The sequence below is a fragment of the Camelina sativa genome, chromosome 3, assembly GCF_000633955.1.
Source record: "Camelina sativa cultivar DH55 chromosome 3, Cs, whole genome shotgun sequence".
In the NCBI taxonomy this organism is placed as follows: Eukaryota; Viridiplantae; Streptophyta; class Magnoliopsida; order Brassicales; family Brassicaceae; genus Camelina; species Camelina sativa.
In genome coordinates this window covers 12036847-12060145 of record NC_025687.1, presented here as the reverse complement: position 1 = coordinate 12060145, position 23299 = coordinate 12036847, and the positions used below count along the sequence as shown (strand labels likewise).

The 23299-nt window shown below is 36.4% G+C and overlaps 2 protein-coding genes, 1 long non-coding RNA gene and 2 pseudogenes across 4 annotated transcripts; 2 read left to right on the top strand and 3 right to left on the bottom strand.

Annotated features, from left to right (window-relative positions):
- LOC104776698 (3-ketoacyl-CoA synthase 5) lies at positions 369-2223 on the bottom strand. The gene is made up of 2 exons (XM_010500806.2): positions 1194-2223; positions 369-1004 (listed from the first exon to the last, which is right to left on the bottom strand). Exons 1-2 carry the CDS (start codon positions 2221-2223, stop codon positions 556-558), a joined length of 1479 nt encoding a protein of 492 aa, XP_010499108.1. The 3' UTR covers positions 369-555.
- Positions 11862-13473, top strand: LOC104778884 (annotated as a pseudogene).
- On the bottom strand, positions 15640-16391 carry LOC104776697. The gene is made up of 4 exons (XR_002036951.1): positions 16353-16391; positions 16035-16216; positions 15812-15945; positions 15640-15719 (listed from the first exon to the last, which is right to left on the bottom strand). It is a non-coding gene; the product is annotated as an uncharacterized LOC104776697 (long non-coding RNA).
- Positions 16849-17718, top strand: LOC104778883 (annotated as a pseudogene).
- LOC104776695 (ethylene-responsive transcription factor ERF116-like) lies at positions 18127-20319 on the bottom strand. 2 transcript variants are annotated; one of them, XM_010500804.1, is made up of 3 exons: positions 20237-20319; positions 19581-19866; positions 18127-19484 (listed from the first exon to the last, which is right to left on the bottom strand). In XM_010500804.1, the coding sequence occupies exon 3, from the start codon at positions 19323-19325 to the stop codon at positions 18477-18479; it is 849 nt and encodes a 282-aa protein (XP_010499106.1). In that variant the 5' UTR covers positions 19326-19484; positions 19581-19866; positions 20237-20319; the 3' UTR covers positions 18127-18476. The 2 variants fall into 2 exon arrangements, with proteins under 2 accessions (XP_010499106.1, XP_010499105.1); XM_010500803.1 differs by lacking the exon at positions 20237-20319 and having other exon boundaries at positions 19581-20228.

Here is a 23299-nt window from a genome sequence, read left to right as displayed (position 1 = left end):
TAAATTTGAATGTGATGTAGTAGTATTTTTTTTAGGATTGAGCTCATTTAACCTGTTGCATTCGTGTACCACACACAGTCACAAGTTTGTAAGAAAAAAGAAAAAAAATAGGGATATGTTCAAAACCAAAACAGAGTTAAAATAGAAAACGATTTACTTTTAAGGTTCTCATCAGAACTCTCGTGCGTAAAGTCAACTAGGATTTAAGTAAGCTTTCAATTATGTCAACTGTGTATGACCACATGGCCTCGCTACACCCATATTGATTACAAATCCCTTGTTGGTCAATCTCAAAGACACTTTTTATATTTTGTGACAACTCCAAATACTTTAAAATCTGCTTCCTCTGTTCCGTTTGTTTCATAGTCTTTGTCACCGCAATAAAATCGTAGTATTTGATAAATCACAACTCACATCATTGAAAACTAGAAAGAAAAATAAATAAAAAAAACTCTCAAAATGAAAAAGTAAACGCAGATATGAATTGATTCGTCGTATCTGGTTGCTATTTTTTTTTTCTTTAGTTTCCGATACCTTTTTAGAAACTATTTATATTCATAGTTTGACAACTTCAGGGATAAAGACAGGGTATCGTTCGATACAATCCGACCATGGTCCATCCGTTGGTGTCTTGATCGTACGGATACATTTCCACACAGCGGAGTTACACTTGAATCCACTTCCGAATGCGATCTGCCAAACCCTATCGCTTCTCTTCATCCTCCCTTGAGCCTCTATGTAGCTAAGCTCGTACCACAATGAAGAGGACGACGTGTTACCAAACCTATGTAGTGTCATCCTCGAAGCCTCCACGTGTTCTCCTGACAGCTGCAGACTCTTTTGCAGCTCGTCGATCACTGCTCTTCCTCCTGCGTGGATGCAGAAATGCTCGAAGGCCTGCTTGAAGTCTGGTATGTACGGCTTCCACTTTGGATTGAATATCTTACGTCCAATAAGAGATGAGAGGAAGAGAAGCTGCTCCGATGCGGGTAGAACCAGAGGACCTAATTAAGAAAAATTTCTTCCCATTATGTTTAGCATTTTGTAAAAATATTTTATTTAAAACAAAAATGATTTTATATTTTATTTTTCATGTAAACGCATTGAGTTTGAAGTTTGAACTAATCCAAGCATTAGGGTCATGATTCATATATAGAATAAATTAAGTTATACGATATAGTATTGTTAGTTACCTATGGTAGTGATGTTAGCCTTCAAGGCTTCTCCGGCGATTGTCATAAGATCTTTAGACAAGTTGATCCCAACGTTACCTTCCTTATCTTCCTCCTCCATAACACAGTAGTACGCCTTGTCATCAGCACCCTGGTGAGTCCTGACAAGGTGACAGAGCTTGTACTTAGCTCGCCACCTGTCGGATCTGCGGTTAGAGAGGAGAACGGCGGCGCCTCCCATGCGGAATAGGCAATTTGGGAGCAACATGGCTCTCTCATTACCCTTGTAGTAATTAGGAGTAATGATCTCAGTGCTAATTATGACTGCGTTGGAGTTAGGATGGACTTGTAACAGGTCACGGGCTACATCAACGGAGATAAGGCCGGCACTGCATCCCATACCAGAAAGGTTATAGCTTTTGATGTTACTTCTGAGCTTGTACTTATTGATAATCATAGCGGAGAGAGAAGGCGTTGGTGAGAATAAAGAGCAGTTAACAATGAGGATGTCGATGTCTTTAGGTTTAAGACCTGTTTTCTTGAAGAGATCTTCCATGGCTGTGAAGATAACCATTTGGGCCTCGTTTCTTGCGGCTTCCATGGTTGGAGCTGGAGGGAGGTAATGAATAGCTGGAGGGAGACAAGTCTCTTCCCCTAGACCTGACCGCTCGAGGATTCTCATTTGGAACTCGACGCTCTTGGGATTGTCTTTGAGGATGAGGCGAGAGTGTTCCATGAACGAAGAGAACGGGACACGGCACGTGACGGGAGGCTTGTAGCAAGAGTAGTCTACAAGGTAGACGGTGCGTGGCTTGGACATGAAGTAAACGGTTGAAACGAAGATAATAAGAAAAGAGGAACAAAGGATATGAAGAACCTCGAAGTGGAGTGAGTACAAGACAGTGAAAATCTCTTGGGAACCCATTCGGAGAAGCTCAATGGCGACGGTTGCTATGAATGGAATCAAAAGGAGAGTGAGGAAGTGGTTGACTAGGTATTGGTAACCGAGTTTTACATATTTAAGCTTCACGGAGCTCGAGATATCAGACATTTTGGAAAGAGTCTTCTTGGTATAGCTATGATGAGGTTTGGAGGGAGACAGGAAAGAGAGAACAGGGTTGTAATATAAAGTAGAAACAGAGGAAAGTTGGGCAGATGAGAGGAGTTAATGTTAGGACTCAAACTCTCATGCCACTCAACGCTCTTTTTCTCTCGCTTCGTCTTTCTATTTAGTTTTGCTTTTTTTTTTTTCTTTTGTTCCAGTTGTGGCCAGACAAACGTCATTTATGGAGCAATTGATTATGGGCGGTAAGACTTTTACCCACCTTTGCTCTTTTAATTCATCTCATCGAGCCTAGAAAGAATACGTAAAAAACTAAAAAGAGAGAAAAAGCTAGAGACTATGTGTGACTTGTTGTAAAACGATGGACGGTGGATATCCATAACCGGCCCATACACGGTTCAAGATCATAAGGCCTATCGGCTATCTTCTTAGTCTATGTCGGTTTATGTTTCCTAATGTAATTGGGCTTTGCCCTTGACTATATATATGTAATGTTCCATTGAATCAATAAGAAAAAGACAATAGAAAACCTCTTTCGAGTTTCTCTAGTTTACAACACGTTATCAGCACGATAGCCCTAAAAGTCCAACTGAGAAAAAGTTCCTAAAAACCCTAAAAAACCCTAAACCGCCGCCGCACAAAAGGTCCTTGTTCGTCCAACCTCGGCGATCAACTTCCGTCCGTGTTCGTGGTCGGCTACTGCTCGGCGATCGGTTCCTGACCGAGAATCTATCCGTGTTCGTGATCAATTCCTGTCTGAGGCTAGTTCCTGTTCGGAGATCTGTTCCTGTTCAAGAAGCAACCTGTGTTTGTCATCGGTTCTTCCTCTTACCTTGGCCGAGGTTCGTGATCAAGTTAAAAGTAAAACCGAGGTCTTTAGCTCTTGGTTCAATTCCAGTCAACCCTAAATCGGTGGAAGGTAAACAATAATCAAACCCCCTTAGAACCTATGAAATCAAACCGGATCTCTTAAATCTAATGGAACCCTAAAATATACAAGTAAACAATCAACAAACAAAACCCTAAGCTTTAGACCCTAAAACCCTAAAAACTTTAAAACTTTAAAATCGGTTGTTATGAGGTTTAAGGCTGCTTAGATTGTTTGAGAATTAAACCGATTATGCAATGTTTAAATCTGATTGTTATTGTTGATTGATTGCTTGAATTCAATTGCATGAGAACCTTAGAACTAAAACCTAAATTCGAAATTCATAAAAGAGAATATTAAACTGATTGTTCTAGGTTGTTAGAATCCGATTTTGGTGTTTGTTTGCTTAAAATCAAACCCTAAATCTAAGAACTTAAAATCGGAATTGATTATATGTTTTGCATGAAAGATCAAAACAAAATTAGGATAAATTCCAAATTAATTCTAGACATTATCCTAAAATCCTAGAAAATATTTCCTAAAACTTTGTCCTAATCCTAATTTAAGAAAAGAGAAATTTTATAGGAAAAGGAAAACCTTAGTAAAAGGAAAAACTTAATAAAAGAAAATTATTGCATGCTAGATCTTATGTTTATCTAGGACTGTTCTCATGCATAATATAGGCCACGAAATTATGTAATAAAACAAGACATTATCTACAAAAATAATCGGCATGTTTCGGTTTTAAATACCGCATGTCCCAAACGAAAATAAATTCATGGTTCGGTCTTAAATACCGCATGGCCTAGACTAAAACAATTGGCATGGTTCGGTCTTAAATAACGCATGGCCTAAGACTAAAATAATTGCATGGTTCGGTCTCAAATACCGCATGATAATAATCGGGTGCATGTTTTATAATGGGCATTGGATACTAAGATTAACCTGAAATCAAAGGACCTATGTGAGTGCATTGAGAATGATAATAATTGCATTGAGAAAAATAGATATAAGGCGATCTTGAATATACTCCATGATCTTGCTGAGAGTCTCAAGAACCAATACCTTACAATAGAGAATCCTCTTGAGCTTTGGACAGAGTTGAAAAACTGATATGGACACCAAAAGACGGTGCTCCTACCAAAGGCTCAATTTGATTGGAAAAACATAAGGATCCAGGATTCTAAAACCGTGGATGAGTATAACTCAGAGCTATTTAAGATAGTCTCAATCCTTAAGTTATGTGGTAAGGAGGTTACTGAGGAAGACTTGCTAGAGAAGACATTCTCACCCTTTGACACCAATAACATACTGCTTCAGCAACAGTATCGTGAAAAGGGTTTCAAAACTTATGCAAGTCTCATCTCTTGTTTGCTGCTTGCTGAGCAAAACAATGAGTTGTTGCTAATGAACAGTGCAATGAGACCTCCTGGTTTTGTCCCATTACCGGAAGCCCACAAAGTCGATTTGATATCAGCAAGAAAAATCCTAAATAGCCTAAAGAGCCAAAAGAGACTAAAGAGTCTAACTATGTCCATAGGGACAAGTGTGGCTGTGGCCATGGGAGAAGTGGATGTGGTGGTCCTGGTCGTGGGACCTATCAAGGACACAATTTTGGTGGTCAAGGCCGTGGAAACCGATTCGGCTTCGGCCGTGGTCGGGGTAGAGGCCGCGAGCAATTTAAACAACAACATAAGACCAATTCCACTTGCCATAGATATGGTATGGAAAATCATTGGGTAAAGACATGCATAACTCCTAAGCACCTTGTTGATCTATATTAAGAGAGTTTGAAAAAGAATCCGGAAACTAATCTGGTTCATCTCGATGGTGAAAAAGATTTCAACCATGAGAATGATGACCAATTGAATTATAAGACTTCAAATTGTCTAGGAGAGGATAATTAAATTTAAAATTGTCTTAGTTTAATTTCTATGTTTTATGCTTTGAATTTTATTGAATTATGATTTTGGTTTAAATTCAATTATATTATTACCTTTAAATATGCATTTGTTATGCTTTTATGGCTAAAACATAATTCTTGTCCATATTGAGAAATGGCTGAGGACAAGAATATGATTGTGGTGGATAGTGGATCAAGCCACACAATTTTGAATGATAAGAGATATTTTGCATAATCTCATTTTGAAAAATGACAATATTAGCACAATAGCACAATAGCGGTATAACAAGTTTTATTGAAGGCTACGACCAGGCACACATCTTGAACTAAGTGATGTCTTATATTCACCCAGCTCAAAAGGAGCTTATTGAGTTTAAAAGACATTCGTTTGAATGGTTTACATGTTGAAACTAAGGGTGAAGGAAACCAAGAGTTCCTATACATTATTGAAACCACTCAAGGATCTAAGAAAATCCTAAGAGACTATACCCACATTATTTACTGGTTTTTACCATGCTAAGATTAATATGATAGAGGCTAATTTGGCAATGAAAAAGATGTTCAATGAACAATTCACTTTATGGCATGACCGGCTTGGCCATCCGGGTTCTAACATGATGCGTATGCTGATATTAAATTCAAATGGGCACACTCTTAAAGAGAGACGAGTTATCCCTAAAAATTCCACGTGTGTGGCATGTACACAAGGGAAACTCATTATAAGGCCATCACCAGGAAAAGTAATTAAAGAGATTTTCCATTTAAGACTATACGTCTAGATAATGCTGGTGATTTTACATCCCAAGCGTTTAATGAATGTTGTATGTCCATGGGGGAAGTGTGGAACACCCTGTGGCACATGGTGTGGCACATGTCCATACACAAAATGCATTAGTTGAATCCTTCATTAAACGAATCCAATTGATTGCTCGACCATTACTCCTAAGGTCGAAACTTCCTGTGTCGGCTTGGGGACACGCAGTAATACATGCAACAGAGTTTATACGCATCAGGCCATCTAGTGAGAATAAATATTCGCCATCCCAATTACTAACGGGTCATGAGCCAGACATATCCCATCTAAAAATATTCGGGTATGTCGTATATGTACCGATTGCACCATCACAGAAAATAAAGATGGGACCTCAGAGGAGGATGGGAATATATGTTGGATATGATTCTCCCACCATTATTAAGTATCTTGAGCCTACTACGGGTGATTTATTTAAGGCTAGATATGCGGATTGTCAGTTTGCTAAATCCGAATTTTCTATGTTGGGTGGAGAGAAAGACAAGCTGGTCAAAGAAATAACATGGAATCAAACATCCTTAAATTGACAAATTCCTCGGACTCTAGCCTGTGATGCAGAGGTCCAGAAAATTATACATTTACAAAAGCTAGCTAATCAATTGCCAGATTCCTTTGCTGACCCAAAGAGAGTAACTAAATCGTACATACCAGCTTGTAATGCACCAGTACGTATTGATGTTTCGAAAGGAACACAATAAGCAAGTTGCTACAACGTCTAAGACCCGTTTGAAACGTGGTAGACCAATAGGTTCCAAAGATAAGAACCCTCGAAAATCTAAGAAATGTGCAAATGAAACCGAGGTAAAAGAGATAACAGACGTGGCCGCGGAAAATCCTATGGTACCGAATGAGGTTTGGGACGTTGAACCTCAAGGTCCTGAAGGTATTGATAATAATGAGATCTCAATCAATTATATCATGTCTGGAATACAATGGAACAGAAAAGATGTCGACATCGATGAAATATTTGCATACAAGGTAGCACTTGAAATAAATGAGGATCATGAACCCACGTCCATTTTAGAGTGCACTCAAAGACCAGAATGGTTAAAATGGAAAGAATCTATCGATGTGGAATTAAGTTCATTAAAGAAAAGAAATGTGTTTGGTCCGATCTTAAGGACACCATTCAATATAAAGCCAGTTGNATGTCGTATATGTACCGATTGCACCATCACAGAAAATAAAGATGGGACCTCAGAGGAGGATGGGAATATATGTTGGATATGATTCTCCCACCATTATTAAGTATCTTGAGCCTACTACGGGTGATTTATTTAAGGCTAGATATGCGGATTGTCAGTTTGCTAAATCCGAATTTTCTATGTTGGGTGGAGAGAAAGACAAGCTGGTCAAAGAAATAACATGGAATCAAACATCCTTAAATTGACAAATTCCTCGGACTCTAGCCTGTGATGCAGAGGTCCAGAAAATTATACATTTACAAAAGCTAGCTAATCAATTGCCAGATTCCTTTGCTGACCCAAAGAGAGTAACTAAATCGTACATACCAGCTTGTAATGCACCAGTACGTATTGATGTTTCGAAAGGAACACAATAAGCAAGTTGCTACAACGTCTAAGACCCGTTTGAAACGTGGTAGACCAATAGGTTCCAAAGATAAGAACCCTCGAAAATCTAAGAAATGTGCAAATGAAACCGAGGTAAAAGAGATAACAGACGTGGCCGCGGAAAATCCTATGGTACCGAATGAGGTTTGGGACGTTGAACCTCAAGGTCCTGAAGGTATTGATAATAATGAGATCTCAATCAATTATATCATGTCTGGAATACAATGGAACAGAAAAGATGTCGACATCGATGAAATATTTGCATACAAGGTAGCACTTGAAATAAATGAGGATCATGAACCCACGTCCATTTTAGAGTGCACTCAAAGACCAGAATGGTTAAAATGGAAAGAATCTATCGATGTGGAATTAAGTTCATTAAAGAAAAGAAATGTGTTTGGTCCGATCTTAAGGACACCATTCAATATAAAGCCAGTTGGACATAAATGGGTCTTTGTAAGAAAGAGAAATGAGAATAATGAAATCCTGAGATATAAGGCATGGCTTGTAGCACAAGGATTCTCTCAAAGACCAGGAATAGATTATGAGGAGACATACTCCCCTGTGATGGATGCAACGACTTTTAGATTTCTAATAAGTCTAGCTATAAGAGAAAAACTGGATTTGCGGTTAATGGATGTTGTAACCGCATACTTATATGGTCCACTGGATAATGAGATTTATATGAGATTACCAAAGGGTATAGAGCTCAAAGATAAGAGCGGTTCTCGAGAACAATATTGCATAAGGCTAAACAAATCCCTTTATGGACTGAAACAAAGTGGGCGTATGTGGTACAATAGACTAAGTGAGTACCTAGCCAAAGAGGGCTATAAGAATGATCCCATCAGTCCATGTATATTTATAAAGAAGTTTGCAACCAAAGGGTTTGTCATAATAGCAGTATATGTGGATGATTTGAATATCCTAGGAACCTCTGGGGAAATCACCTAAACAGTCGAATATCTAAAGAAAGAATTCGAGATGAAAGACCTAGGCAAGACAAAATTCTGTTTGGGATTGCAGCTTAAGTACATAAATGATGGAATCCTTGTGAATCAAATGGCATATACAGAAAAGGTACTCAAGAGATTTAATATGGACCAAGATCACCCATTACCTAGCCCAATGGTTGTGAGGAGCCTTGATTTGGATAAAGATCCATTTGGTCCAAAGAAGGCTGATGAAGAAATTCTCGGACCAGAAGTGCAATACCTCAGTGCAATAGGAGCGTTAATGTTCTTGGCTAGCCACACTAGACCATACATATGTTTTGCCGTGAACCTCCTAGCAAGATTTAGCTCTTTTCAAACCCAAAGGCACTGGAACGGTATCAAACATGTGTTGCGTTACCTACAAGGAACACTTGATTTGGGTTTATATTATACTAACTATAACAAAAAAGGTTTAGTTGGTTTTGCTGATGCAGGTTATTTATCGGATCCGCACAACGCTAGGTCTCAAAGCGGCTATGTCTTTACACACGGTGGTACAATTATTTCATGGCGTTGTATGAAGCAAACCATTGCAGCCACTTCTTCTAATCATGCTGAAATCTTAGCAATGCATGAAGCCAGCCGTGAGTGTGTATGGTTGAGGTCAATGACTCAACATATCAGGACAGATTGTGGCATGGCCGACGATAAGGAAGCTACGGTTATCTACGAAGATTATACGGCCTGCATCGCACAGCTTAAGGAAGGATAAATTTAGGGAGATCGGACAAAGCATATTCTGTTCAAGTTCTTCTTCACACATGAACTACAAAAGGCCGGAGAAGTTCAAGTGGTACAAGTTGAGTCTAGCGACAATTCAGCCGATCTCTTCACCAAATCTTTACCGACGTCAACATTCAAGAAGCTCACGCACCAGATTGGAATGTGGAGACTTAAGGACTTCTAGGGATGCTTGGAACAGGGGGAGTAATGCGTGTTGTAATCTTTTTCCTTCACCATGGTTTTGTCCCAATAGGTTTTCCTGGTAAGGTTTTAATGAGGCAGCACCCCCAAGCGCATTAAAGAGATCCTACTTAGCATTTGCACGGTAATGTCATCCAAGGGGGAGTGTTGTAAAACATTGGATGGTGGATATCCATAACCGGCACATACACGGTCCATACTCGGCCCATGTACGTCCAAGACCATAAGGCCCATCGACCACCTCCTTAGTCTATGTCGGTTTATGCTTCCTAATGTAATTGAGCTTTTCCTTTGACTATATATACGTAATGTTCCATTGAATCAATAAGAAAAAGACAAGAGAAAACCTCCTTCGAGTTTCTCTAGTTTACAACATGACTCAGTAGTTTACATGCATGTTCGGTTTTGTAATAAGTTCAAAGGTTACCAAAATTTAACAGTAGAGAAAGTTTTAATACAAAATGTACATAATAGTGGATGTTGATCAATAATATTGGTTTATCGATGTTTTCATGTTTAAGATGTTATACCACCAACGGTGAAGACCAATAATAGCACATATTTAATGTTAGCAAAGAAAATTAGCATATGGATTTTTTTTATTTTTTTTTGTTTTAGTTATAATTTTACGCTTATGCATTTAAACTCAATTTAAAAAAAAAAACTAAATGCGCAACCTAAACTTGGCGATGTTAAAGATCACCAAATTGAAGAGCAAATAAAAACTTCTTGTTCACGTGAATTCTGTCACATTAATGTCTACTCAATAAAACTCGATTCAATGTATCCAAGTTTTGTAGTACTCCTAGTAGAGAGTGGAGCTACGTATGGTTTTCTTGTGGGAATTAATGTTTAGCTGTTTTTTATGGCTTTAAAAATTATTGCATCCGAAGGCGATATCTCCAAAACCGCCTCATATCACTGCCTGAACATCGTTAGTGGGAATGTGGGATACAATAGCAATGATATTGATTGGTATTACGTTGACGTATCATCGTCTAATCATTTATGTTAAACTCTCCACCAAAGTCAGAGACGATAGTATTCTTGGTGTGGACTATATATACCATCCACGTGTAGACGATTCTAATATGAAACACTGGTCCTTCATAACTTCATACGGATAATGGATAAATAATGCATAACTAAATCAATGGGGTGTCGGACCAACCAGCCGCTAACCATATATTTTTAAATTAAAGTTAATATATACACGGCAACTTTTTAACTACGTGACAGCTTGGTATTTATAATTTTTCATTTACATAACCTAATCTTCCTGCAGGATTGCTTTCTGTTGGGTTGTTTATTCTTATTTGTTGGTTTTTAATGTTAAGGCGGTTGGGGATGTTGACGATTGTTATTTCTACTTTCAGCACTGGCACTTTTGTTCCTTGTAGTAGTAACTTGATAAACAACTTACCACAAAATGACATACTAGATACATTGCAAATTGTTAGGAAGAATATATGTTCCAACGGAGGACAAGCATCACATTTTTCCTTCCATTTTCCTTTATTTTTCCTTCAACTTTCTTTTGTGTTAATTTTGGATTCACTCAACAAAGCTCTGCCTATAGAAAATGTTGGACAAGAAAGAGACTAAATTTTCGTTCTTTTTTTATTCCTATCGATCTTTGTCTTTGTTTCCCATAAACTAAACCATCTTGTAATCAAGACTCGTAAAAGAAAACATCTTCGATATGTTATTGTTAATTTTTTGCCTAAGAAAATAATTTACTCAGATTGAATCATAAAACGTTATAAATAGTGTTATATCAATATGAAATACACTAAATAGAATTTAATTGTATATTTCAGATAGGTTGCTCATACTTTTAGTACAATTTTCTTTTCAATAGCTTGTGTTTTCCTAATTTTGTTCATTGTCTTTCTCAAATTATATCAGTTCAAATTATTAGTTTAAATATTTCACTACTAAGAAGCTTTTTTTTTTTTTTTTTTTGTGGTAGAATCACTACTAAGAAGATATATATTCGATTCTCTCTTTTTTGTTACCCTAACAAATATGCAGTCCAGTATGCTTCTTTAGTTAAATATTTGTTCGGATAAAATTAATGCATGGTGTGAAAATCAAACTATATTTGTTTAAAGTCTTTTTGCACAAAAAAAAAAAAAAAAAAAAAAAAAGATTAAAGTCTTCATGGCTGCATCAAGATTCCCCAATTTGGCAAGATGCATGCTCAATCATATTTGTGACTGTACTTGAATTGGTAATCCCTCCTTCGCTGTTAATCATCTATTCAAAGGTCTGCGCACATAATTTTTTGTGTGTAAGAGAACCTTCAACTGCCAATAGATTGCTTAACCAGCTTTCAGGAGATACAAAGACCATTCACAATTATCATTTTTCATAAACCTCTTTTGAGACTTAGAAAAGCCCAAAGTTAGTTCATTAGCTTTACTTCAAGCCCAAAGCTAAGTATTATTCAAAGATTACAAAAAAAAGTTAAAACATAAACTAGATTATCCCGGATTGGACATCACCTGAATTCCAATAAATAAAATTAGAGCATATAATCGCATGATTCTAGTCTGTCAATACACCAAATCAGAGCCTAATAAAAAAAAAATGGCAGAGTACTTGGTAACTGGAGGAACAAGCTTTATAGCCTCTCACGTCATCAAGTCACTTCTCGAATCGGGACATTCCGTAAGAACAACTAACTGTTAGAGACTCAGGTACTAATTTTTTTGACAAAGATTCTCAGGTTTTTGCTCCAACAGTTTTTTTGTTTCTTATGGATTCTTGAATTATTTTTATTTTATATCTTGCGGTCAAGAAGATGAAGAAAAGGTTGGTTTCTTGTGGGAGTTAAAAGGAGCAAAAGAAAGGTTGAAGATCTTTGAAGCCGATCTAACGGTAGAAGGAAGCTTTGACGAAGCTGTCAACGGTGTTGATGGAGTCTTTCACATCGCATCCCGAGTTTCTGTTGCCACCGGTGGTCTAGACAACAACAACAATATGGTCAGACCACATTTCACTTTTTCGTTTTGAGACCATTTTTCATTGAAACTTGCTTGATTTTTTTATTTTTCCTTAGGAGAAATTTGATCCTGATCGAAGTGGAATAATGAATGTGATGAACTCTTGTGCAAAGTCAAGAAACACTGTGAAGAGGATTGTTCTCACATCTTCTTCAACCGCAATACGGTACCGTTTTGACGCTACACAAGTCTCTCCACTCAACGAGTCGCATTGGACCGATCTTGAATACTGCAAACACTTCAAAGTGAGAAACTTTCCTCATTGTCAAGATTGAGAAATTCATTTTCTGATTGTGAATGTCTGAAAAATGTTATGTAGATTTGGTATGGTTACGCAAAGACTTTAGGGGAGAAAGAAGCTTGGAAGATGGCAGCTGAGAAGAAGCTAAACCTAGTTGTCGTGATCCCTACGTTTTGTATCGGTCCAATTCTTAGTCCAAAACTCACAAGCTCCCCTCTAATTTTCTGTCCATTGTCAAAGGTTAGAGAATTAATCTAGTCACTCTCATATTTACATTTCAGTTTCACAAATTGTCCTTAGTTTTGTGTCAGCTTGAGCTGATCTTGTGTTGAGTTGACTAGGGGCTCGTGGAAGATACCCAAATTTCAGGGGAGGGTTTGTGCACATAGACGATGCCGTTGCTGCACAAATCTTAGCAATGGAAGAGCCTAAAGCATCAGGAATAATCTTATGTTCCAGCTCAGTGGCTCATTGGTCAGAGATCATTGAGATGCTAAGAATCAAATACCCATTTGAGACCAAGTATGTATTATATCCTCTGCTCTAGATTTGACACTTTTTAAGATATGCCTCTGATGTATCAAAATAAAACTTGTAACAGGTGTGGTAGTGAAGAAGGGAGAGATATGCCTCATAGTTTGGACACAACAAAGATTCAACAACTTGGCTTTACGTCATTCAAGTCATTACCTGAGATGTTTGATGACTGTATCAAGTGCTTCCAAGACAAGGGTCTACTCTGAAAACACAAAATTTATATATCAAGCTTATGTGAGAATCTTATGGATTGATTTTATTCATAACATAAATGAGTTATCTCTTATCTAAATGATTCCAAACTATGTATGTTCCCATCAATCTTGGACTTTGAAATAGAAATAATATCATCTCCCTCATATGTCTTGTGGAGTTTCTTTCTTTGGACTGAGTGTCACGTCCTTGACAAACATGCACCTGTCCGTACAAAATAACGTGTCAGTCTCTCTACACTAGTACTCTCTACTAAGGTAGTGGAGAATTTCACTATGGAGAGTCGTCTCCGTTTCATTTTTGGTCGCTCACAAGTCACAATTACTCACTATTAGCACATTAGCAGCCTTCAAAAGCATAAATGCGATCCAGCTGTTATGTACGATATATGCAAGTATAGTAACTAAATTCAACTCATCATTACTTAAATTGTAGAATGACTGAGGGGATATAATTTATTTCCTAATTAGACAACATTACAAGAGTAAAAAAGAGGTAGGACACGAAGAGACAAAAGAGATACGAAAACTAACAAAGAAAACCGCAAAAAGGAAATGGAGAAAACCATAAAGATTGAAGAAAGTCCAACATCCAAATCTTGAGCAAATCACTCCTTTAGGAATGCTCTAAAAGCACATGAAAAATCCAAAGGAGATCAGACCGCAAGTATCATACTTTCTAGCTTCTTCATCATGGTTATGGGAAACAAAAAACAAAGATAACAAGTTGTAAACTAGAATAAGCTTATCTTGATAGAAAATTGACTATTAAGCGATGTCGAGAAGTGGCGCAAGTTGATCGGCATAGGCAAACTTCAAATCACTAAACTCGAGTTCCATATCAGTGAAATCGCAGTCAGGTAGCTCACTTGGTACGTATGAATGATTGTTACCTAGTAGATATCTTTGTAGTGTGGTGAAAGTGACACCGTAGATCATTTTTATTTTTCATCTTATTTATATGCCACAATTGCCATTTTTGTACACTATCCTAACGGATGGACATGCTTAAATATAATCTCTTAGATGTATGCTTAAATATAATCTCTTAGATGTAACAATTCCCCACTAGCAGGGTTACTATCATGCTTAACACAAGTCTCAAAGGAAATTAAACATATAAACTTAATTTATATATATATATATATATAAAAGACTTGAAAATAAGCATAAGTACTATCAAAGTTAACCCACCCAACATTTGCCAGCAAGAAGCAGACCAATCCATTCACCAAGTCGGTATCACTAAATTAGAAATAGAAGCAGGGATACGGTACTCTTCTCCTGGACGTCCTCGGCTTCATGCACTTTGGCTACAAAGTTTTAGTTTTTCATTAAGAAAAATACAGAATTCTAAAAATTAGAAATCTCAACGTGAAAGGATATTAAAACTTGCCTGGTTGTTCTGTCCGGACGAGAAACCCGTTCTGCTCTTGGCAAGTAGTCCAAAATCTGTAGGAAAACAAAAGAAAGGGAAACAAAAGGTTGATTCGACTAAACAAATAGTAAAGACAAATTAAAATGACAAAAGAAAAGTATTGATACAACAAGTCAATACGGTTTTGGCTAGGATGCTTGGTTACCTTCCGTTGGTGTGCTCTACCAGAGAGATGCGTGATGAAATTTTCAAAGCCTTGGAAAGCATGACCATGGCAGCATACTGAGCCAAACCAGTAGGCAGATTCACCCGCTTCACTGCCCTTATCCTCCTCAAGTGCCTCCTCACACGCTGCTGTATCTCCCAGAAATGCAAGAGTCTCAAAAAATTCAAGCGATGCTGTACGTCCCCGAAATAGGCTTGCATTCAATTCATGGAAAAGATCAGCGGACGGAGGGGCTATGATAATGAAATCAGTTGGAGGTTGTTTACATAATTCGGTGAGCTCAAAAAGAAGACGCTGAAGGCTACAGGAACCTGTTTCAGAAAAGAAAAGACTTGAGACTCTCTCTCTATTCATCAAGGATCCATAACTGTAGAAAGGGGAACAAGGATGAGATATTAACCGTAAAAGACGATATGAAGAATAATTCCACTGGAAGAGAGAGCTCGCAGGGTATCTTCAGGGACGTCTGACAGTAGGCCAATGGCAACGATGCTGAAAGGACCAGGGTGGCTTGAATTCTCCAAAAACCGTTTAATAGACGGACCAACCAGACGAGGATCAAAGTCAGAGGGAACAGGACAGCCATTGATGTCCCAAAGCACTTTGGTTAATACAGGCTCCTGGTCCCAGGAGTGTTCCCCCGGCTGATTGCAAAAAAAAAAAACAACAACATGAACATGGGGTCAACATGAACAACATGAACATGGGAGTCATGGGCTGCTTTCTCACCATGCTAATAGCATAGGCCGGATGAGAATCAAGGGGAGCTGACGGTTCACACTGAGGACGATCGGGTAACCAGCACAATCTCTGTTTGAAAAATAAATAAATGCAACATGGGGGAGGGGTCAAAACTAGAAAAAAGACATAAAAGACAAAATTGTAATGATTAGGATGATTACCAGCTCCTGATGTTCTTCACTAGAGAGATGGGCGGTGAACTCGTCAAAGTCTTGGCTAGGAGGGTCACGGTCGCATACTAAGCAATCCCAGTAGGGAGGGTCAACTGTTTGTCCATCAGGTAATACTACCGAATCTGCGTGTGTAGCCACTTGATTAGCAAGCAACAAACAGATTTAGAGAGAGAGAGAGAGAGAGAGAGAGAGAGAGCAAACACACACACACCTCGTGATGATACCAGAAGATCACCGAATTTAGGCTCAAGTAAGTTGTATCCAGCAACTCTTCGTATGAAGTTAGTTATTTTAAGGTCCCCATCAGATAACGCAACAATAGTAGCTGGACGTGGGTTCTTGTCAGTAAAGTCAAAAATAGGCTGACCAATTCCAAAGCCTTCTTCATAGAACCTAACGAAAATCAAAATTTTCAAGATCGGGAAAGCAAATCGCAGTAATCAGATAAGCAGACGAAAAGATAGAGACAGAGGGGACGTAATCGTATCTAAGAAACCGTAAGAGATATATAAGAAGCCATGAATTTTACCTGAGGGAAAAGCAGGGTAGCGGAAGGGACTCGTCATCGGACTAGGGTTTCGATATTCTTGATTGAAGCAAATTCGTGTGTATTTATAAATTACGTGGCGGGAGACAAGAGGCGGTTTAATTATAATGGATTTCGGTTTATTGGGCTTACTATAGTTTATAAGAATCAATTCTTAAAAGTTTGTTTTCTCACTGATCATGTGTTTGATTGGTCTTCTTAAAAGTTTGTGTTTGCGGGAGAATGTGATTGATTGGTGGTGGTCGGTAACAATTCCAAAAACCGTTTGAGAACTGATCATAAGTGGTCATCATATTTCGAGTCAACTTGAAAACAAATCCTAGCATAAACAAAAACACACCCAAACATAAAACTTAAAAACTTGGTCAAATAGTTTTTCTTAATAAAAAAATTGCAGTTATTGATAAGGTGTAAAAGACAAAATCTTCGTATGACCTCTCTCTTTGGTTGAATGGATTTCTCGAATCGAAGTGGAATAATGAATGTCAAGTCAAGAAACACTATGAAGATGATTGTTCTCACATCTTCGTCAACCGCAATACGGTACCGTTTCGACGCTACACAAGTCTCTCCACTCAACGAATCGCATTGGAGTGATCTAGAATACTGCAAACGCTTTAAAGTGAGAAACTTAATTTCCTCATTGTCAAGATTGACAAAATGTTATGTAGATTTGGTTTGGTTCCGCAAAGACTTTAGGGGAGAAAGAAGCTTGGAAGATCGCAACTGATCAGGAATATAATAAACCTAGTTGTCGTGATCCCTACGTTTTGTATCGGTGCAATTCTTAGTCCACAATCCACAAGCTCCCCTCTAATTCTTCTGTCCATTGTCAAAGGTTAGTGAATCTAATCACTCTCATAATTAAATTTCAAGTTCAGAATATAGAACTTAGTTTTGTGTTAGTTTGAGCTGATCTTGTGTTGACTAGGGTCTCGTTGAAGATACCCAATTTTCTGGGAGGGTTTGTGCACATAGACGATGTAGTTCCTGCACAAATCCTAGCAATGGAAGAGCTTAATTAAAGCATCAAGAAGAATCTTATATTCGAGTTCAGTGGCTCACGGGTCGGAGATCATTGAGATGCTAAGAATCAAATACCCATTATACCCATTTGAGACCATGTATGTAGTATATAATATCCTGTGCTCTAGATTTGACACTTTAAGATATGCCTCTGATGTATCAAAATAAAACTTGTAACAGATGTGGTACTGAAGAAGGGAGAGATATGCCACATAGCTTGGACACAACAAAAATAAAAGAACATGGCTTTACCTCTTCCAAGTCATTACGTGAGATGTTTGATGACTGTATTAAGTGTTTCCAAGACAAGGAACTACTCTGAAAACAAAAGAAATGATCAAGCTTTTATGAGAATCTTATGGACCTAATGATTCCACAATATGTCTGTTCCCATCAATCTTGGACACTGAAAAAGAAATAATATCATCTCACTCATGTCTTGTGGAGTTTCTTTCTTTGGACTGACAGATTCACGTGCTTGGCACCTGTCCGTACAAGTAAAGGTACAAGAGAACGTGTCAGTGTCTCTACACTAGACTCTCTACTTTAAGGTGGTGGAGCATGTCGCTTTGGAGAGTCGCCTCCATTTAATTTTTGAACGCTCACACAAGTCACAATCACTCACTATTAGCAGCCTTCAAAAGCGTATTGAACCTCTCAGCCTGCGATCCAGCTGTTATGTACGAAGCAATCATAGTAATCAAATTCAATTCATAACTTAGATACCCACTCTGTAGAACCTCTCAGGGGCTAGAATTTATTTCCTGAATAGACAACATTACAAGAGAAAAGGTAGGACAAGAAGAGACCAAAGAAATACGAAGACTAACAAAGAACAACGCATACAAGGAAATAGAGAAAAACATAAGGATTGAAGAAAGTGAAACCAACATCCAAATAGTGAACAAATCACTCCCTTAGGACTGCTCTACAAGCAAATGAAAAATCCAAAGGAGATCAGACCGCAAGTATCATACTTTCTAGCTTCTTCATCATGGTTATGGGAAACAGAAAACAAAGCTAACAAGTTGTAAACTAGGCCGAGCTTTTGCAGTATGTTGTCTTGAGAGAAATTGACTATTATTCTTCGAAAGCAATGTTGAGAGGCGGCGCGAGTTGATCAGCATAGGCAAACTGCAAATCACCAAACTCGAGTTCCATATCAGTGAAATCGCAGTCAGGTAGCTCACTTGGAACGCTGTTTTCAAACCCGCTGATGTTGATATCCTTATCGAGCAGAGAGTAATCATCCAGCAGATAGTCGGCAGTAAGGAAGCGCTCAAAGTCTAGTCCCGCATCATTTGCACCAGAAATCATAATATCCTCTTCTGCTGATAAGAAGCTCAGATCAGGGATTTGCAGATCCGAAAAGTCGAAATTGGCAAACACTTCCTTGGCAGAATCACCAGACGCAGCAACATCTTTGTTCAGAGACGTCTTTTCTTCAGACAAATCATCAACACTGACACAAGAAACAGAAGCAGAAGCAGGAGAACGCAAGCACTGGCTAGTCACTGATACAACCGATGAAGAAACAGAAGAACGACAAGAGACAAATGCATCATACTCAACCTTCTTGTCAACATAAGCCTTCTCAGCTTCTTCAGGAGTTTCAAAAGTACCCAACCATTGCTTAGTTCTAGTGATTGGGTTCATAATCTCAGCAGCAAATCTGCCTGATGGCCTCGGCCTAACTCCCACAGGAAACTTAGCTTGCCTATGAGGTATCTTTCTAGACGTTTTGACACCATCCTGAGACATCTCAGAGTCTTCAGATAGGAAAGTAATCTCATGGAGAATACGCTTTACCTTTCGAGGTTTAGGTATACCAAGCCATTCATCGCCAGAGGAATCATCAGTAGCATCAGGATCACTGACAATAACACTGACTTTTCTCAACAATCTCTTAGGTTTCACAGAAGACTTCATATCTGATCCGCAATTCAAAAACACACCAAGAAAACAGCAAAAACCAACACTCAAAATCTCTGATCAAAACTGCTGAAGCTTCTGTTTCAGCGAACTATGAAGAAGGGTATTTTTTGCTTTTCGTGAAAACCCCCAAATACTTCAACGCCAGAACAAGTCCTGCGCAAAATCCACAACCAAGACTTAACCTTTTAGACTCTTACCTGTAAGAGATAGCAACACACAGAAGATAAAAGAAGAAAGAAAAGGGCATACCTTTTGAGTCTTAAGCCCATGGAAATGGAAGGAACCTCAAGAATAAGCCTCTGTTTCGAGCAGAAGCGAAGAGCGTTAAGAACAGCGGTCAGAGTCAGACCAAAGAACAAGACAGACGAGGAAGGAGACGATTGAATCGTAAAGGAGACTAGAAACAGAGACGAAATCACAGCCGATTCAGACAAAGCAGACATAAAGCCGCGTCGCGTTTACAAACGCCTTTTGGTATTCCGATTTCTACTAGCTCAGAGACCCCAAAAAAAAAAATCACGCCTTTTAATTGTTCCTGTTCTTCAAAAGAAAAGAGATAAGTGCCAAATACTAAAACCCAGAGAAAGAAACAAACACACCTACAACCTAAAACCCCTTAGAGGAGAGAAATCAAAAGCGGTGATTTTTATTTTTTATTTTCCAACGGATATATATAAAACGAAAGTTCCGTGATTTAATTCCCAGAAGCAAGAAAGTGTAATAAAAGGTTCTTGTCTTCTTGATTTAAAACTCCGAAACCAATTAAAACGAGAAAAGCATAAATTTACAGTCACAGTGACCAAATCTTAGAGACGAGAGATGGATTTTATTTGATTAATGATTTTGCGGAGAAATGCAGAGAGAGAGAGAGTTTGTGGATAAAAAAAGAAAAATCTTTCACCTACCTTGTGGGAGCTTTTTCTGAAATTCTATCTGTTTCTCTCACTCTTAGGATAGAAAAGCTCTTTATATTCGGTTAACTAATAGTAAGTCACTAGTCACTACCTTAATTTTCTCTTAAGTATGTTTAAGTGCTGGTCAAAAGAAAAGAACTATTCCTCTGTTGTTTTATTTTTATTTGGGAGTAGAATCATTCAAACAAATTATCTATTTTATATGGGAGTATGTAATACATATTATCTACTAGAGCCTTTGACACCTGTCTAAATAATTTCCACATTTTCAAAATAATTTGTTTTTAGCAAAAAAATTTGAATGCATAAAACTATATTCCATATTAAAAGAAACTTATTTTTTTCTTTTTCTCACTTAGAAACTATTTTTATATTTTATCCCTATTGTGTAAATTTTATTTCTTTCTTTTCCTCACTTCAAAACTATTTTCTCTCTATCGTGGTTACTTCATTCTATGTTTTTTTTTATTTAGTTTAAAATTTGAATATTTAAACATTAATCGTTCATATATGTACCCAAAAAATAATTACAAATTAGTTTAGAAATAAAGCAATTAGTTTTTTCACACATATTATTTGAGATATAGAATATGATGTTTGATGAAGACTTTGACTTGATATTTATAGATAACTTTTTATGCAATAATATTTCATTAGTATCATGAAAGGTTTTCAAGTTTTTTTTTGTCAAACATCATGGGTTTTATATATTGTTACATCTCAATAATAAATATAAATTGTGTGGGAATTAATACATTAAAGTGTATTAATATGAGGACTGTTTTTACTCTTTTTTTTGTCAAACATTATGGGAGTTACATTTTAAAGAATTAATATACAATAAATTGTGATTGTGATTATTATTAAATTTTGAAGTTATGACCTTTTAGCCATAAATGATCTTTCAGCACAAAATTGTGATATATCATATTTCAATATTTTGGAATTAAATTATTTTATATGATGAATTCATTTAGACTAAAATGAATTTATATTTTGACATAAAAGTTGTGAAATAAATATTCTAATTTTATTAACAACAAATTAATATTGTAATCTTTGAATATTTTTATATCTTGATATTACTTTAGAATTAAATTAATTGATCTTTTGAATATTAGTATTGTATTCTTTAATTCCTGACAAATTTAATTTATATATTTACTAAAAAGACATTGAAAAATGATAAGATATTTTGTTTATAAATTTAAATTTAAATTTAGTGGATATAAAAAATAGTATATTTAAATTTGAAAGTAATGACTTATGTCGAAAAAATACAACACCACTTGTTAGTTTCTTAATGCATGGTTTTTGAAAAAACCTTACTTTTTATTATATAAGATAAAATATTTTTTTAGTATAAATTTATATTTAGTTAATATAAAAATTATGTATTTAAATTTAAAAGTAATGACATATGTCGAAAGAATATAATGCCACTTGTCAGCTATTTATAGCATGAGATTGATGAAACCTTACTTTATTATATAAGATTTCTTTTGATAAATTTAGCTGTACTAACTTTTCTAAATTGTTAAAAACATAATTTTGTTTTTTTAGCTCAACATATAAAATTCATAAAGACTATTTAAAATTTTATATGTTGTCCGTTGTTTAAAAACCCTATCTTCTAAGCTTTGTTTTTCTTGTTGTCCATTGTTTGGACCATTGCTTATTATTAATTTTTTTTTTCTCAAAATATAATATCTAAAAAGTATTTATATTTTAAGGTATATGAATATTATTAGCTATTATTGCAACCTTACTGAAAAACAAATTTTGTAGATTTTAGGCATACAATCCACTAATTTCGTTGTTTAACCATGCTAAAGCTTAGAAGAAGATTCTAAACTCTCAAACAAACCATGTTGTGTGCGTCTTTAAGCAATTTTTGATTAACCTCCAAAATTTCAAATCTTAGTGGTTTAAACAAACCAAGCCTGCACCATTTTCCAAAATCTCATTGTTAAAATATTTTTGTAAAATTAGTATCATAGTTGACTTTGAATCTAATTACTTATGCATGCCTTCATGGGCTAAATAATTTACAAATTTATGTGAGCGCTATATTCCGTTTTTTACTAGTTTGGTAATTGAAACCCTTCATTATAACAATTATATGATTTGTTTGATCCTTCAATAATGTTCTTTTCTCAATTTTGAAAGATCCAATTTTCCTTATGATCTTTTGCATAGTTCTGAAAAATATCTCATGATATATTATGCTTACCTTTGTAACCAAAAATCTACAACAACACACAAGATATATAGTAAATAATTTGAAGTATTTTTCATGTGTATAAAATGCATTTTTTTGGTAATATACTTATATTATCTATTTTCCTAATGAGCAAAATGAACCATAAAACTAATTAAAAAAAAATTGCAAGCCTAAATTAGTTTTCTTGTTTGAAATATGGATATATAATATAACTCTGTCAAAAAGTTCATCTAGTAATTTATCATATAGAGTATTCATCTTTTAGCTGGTCTTTTTTAAAGTTTGATATATTTCGATTTTCGGATTAACAAAGAATTTTTTTTTTTAAAAGCAAAATGCAAAGCCTAGTTGAAAGAGTCTTTAAGTCTTAACATATGTCCGGAAGAAACTATTAATTTAAAAAATAAATTATGGATATTGATTTTTCCTTCCACATGTGTTTTTGCCTTCTGAATCTTAAATTTGATTTTTTGAAAAAGTATGTGGTAGAACGTCCACAAAATATATGTATTATTACTTTTTAAGTTTATCATTTTAGTTTTTTGTTTTGTGGGGTCTGCTGAAAATACCACAATACGAATTGTCTATATTTTGGAGACGTATATGATAAGGGACACGCATATTCACATTCATATTCATGGCGCATGACCAAACCATACTTTAATATTATGCATCTATCATGGCCCACTAAAAGAATCCAATCGCCTCATGTGTGTATTATCCCCATTTCGAGCTTGTGAGATTAACTCTTCTCCTAGAGGAAGATCAAATACTATCGGCTAATTGCTTTCATAGGACTGGATCATTCATGGAATCATGGGATTGAAACA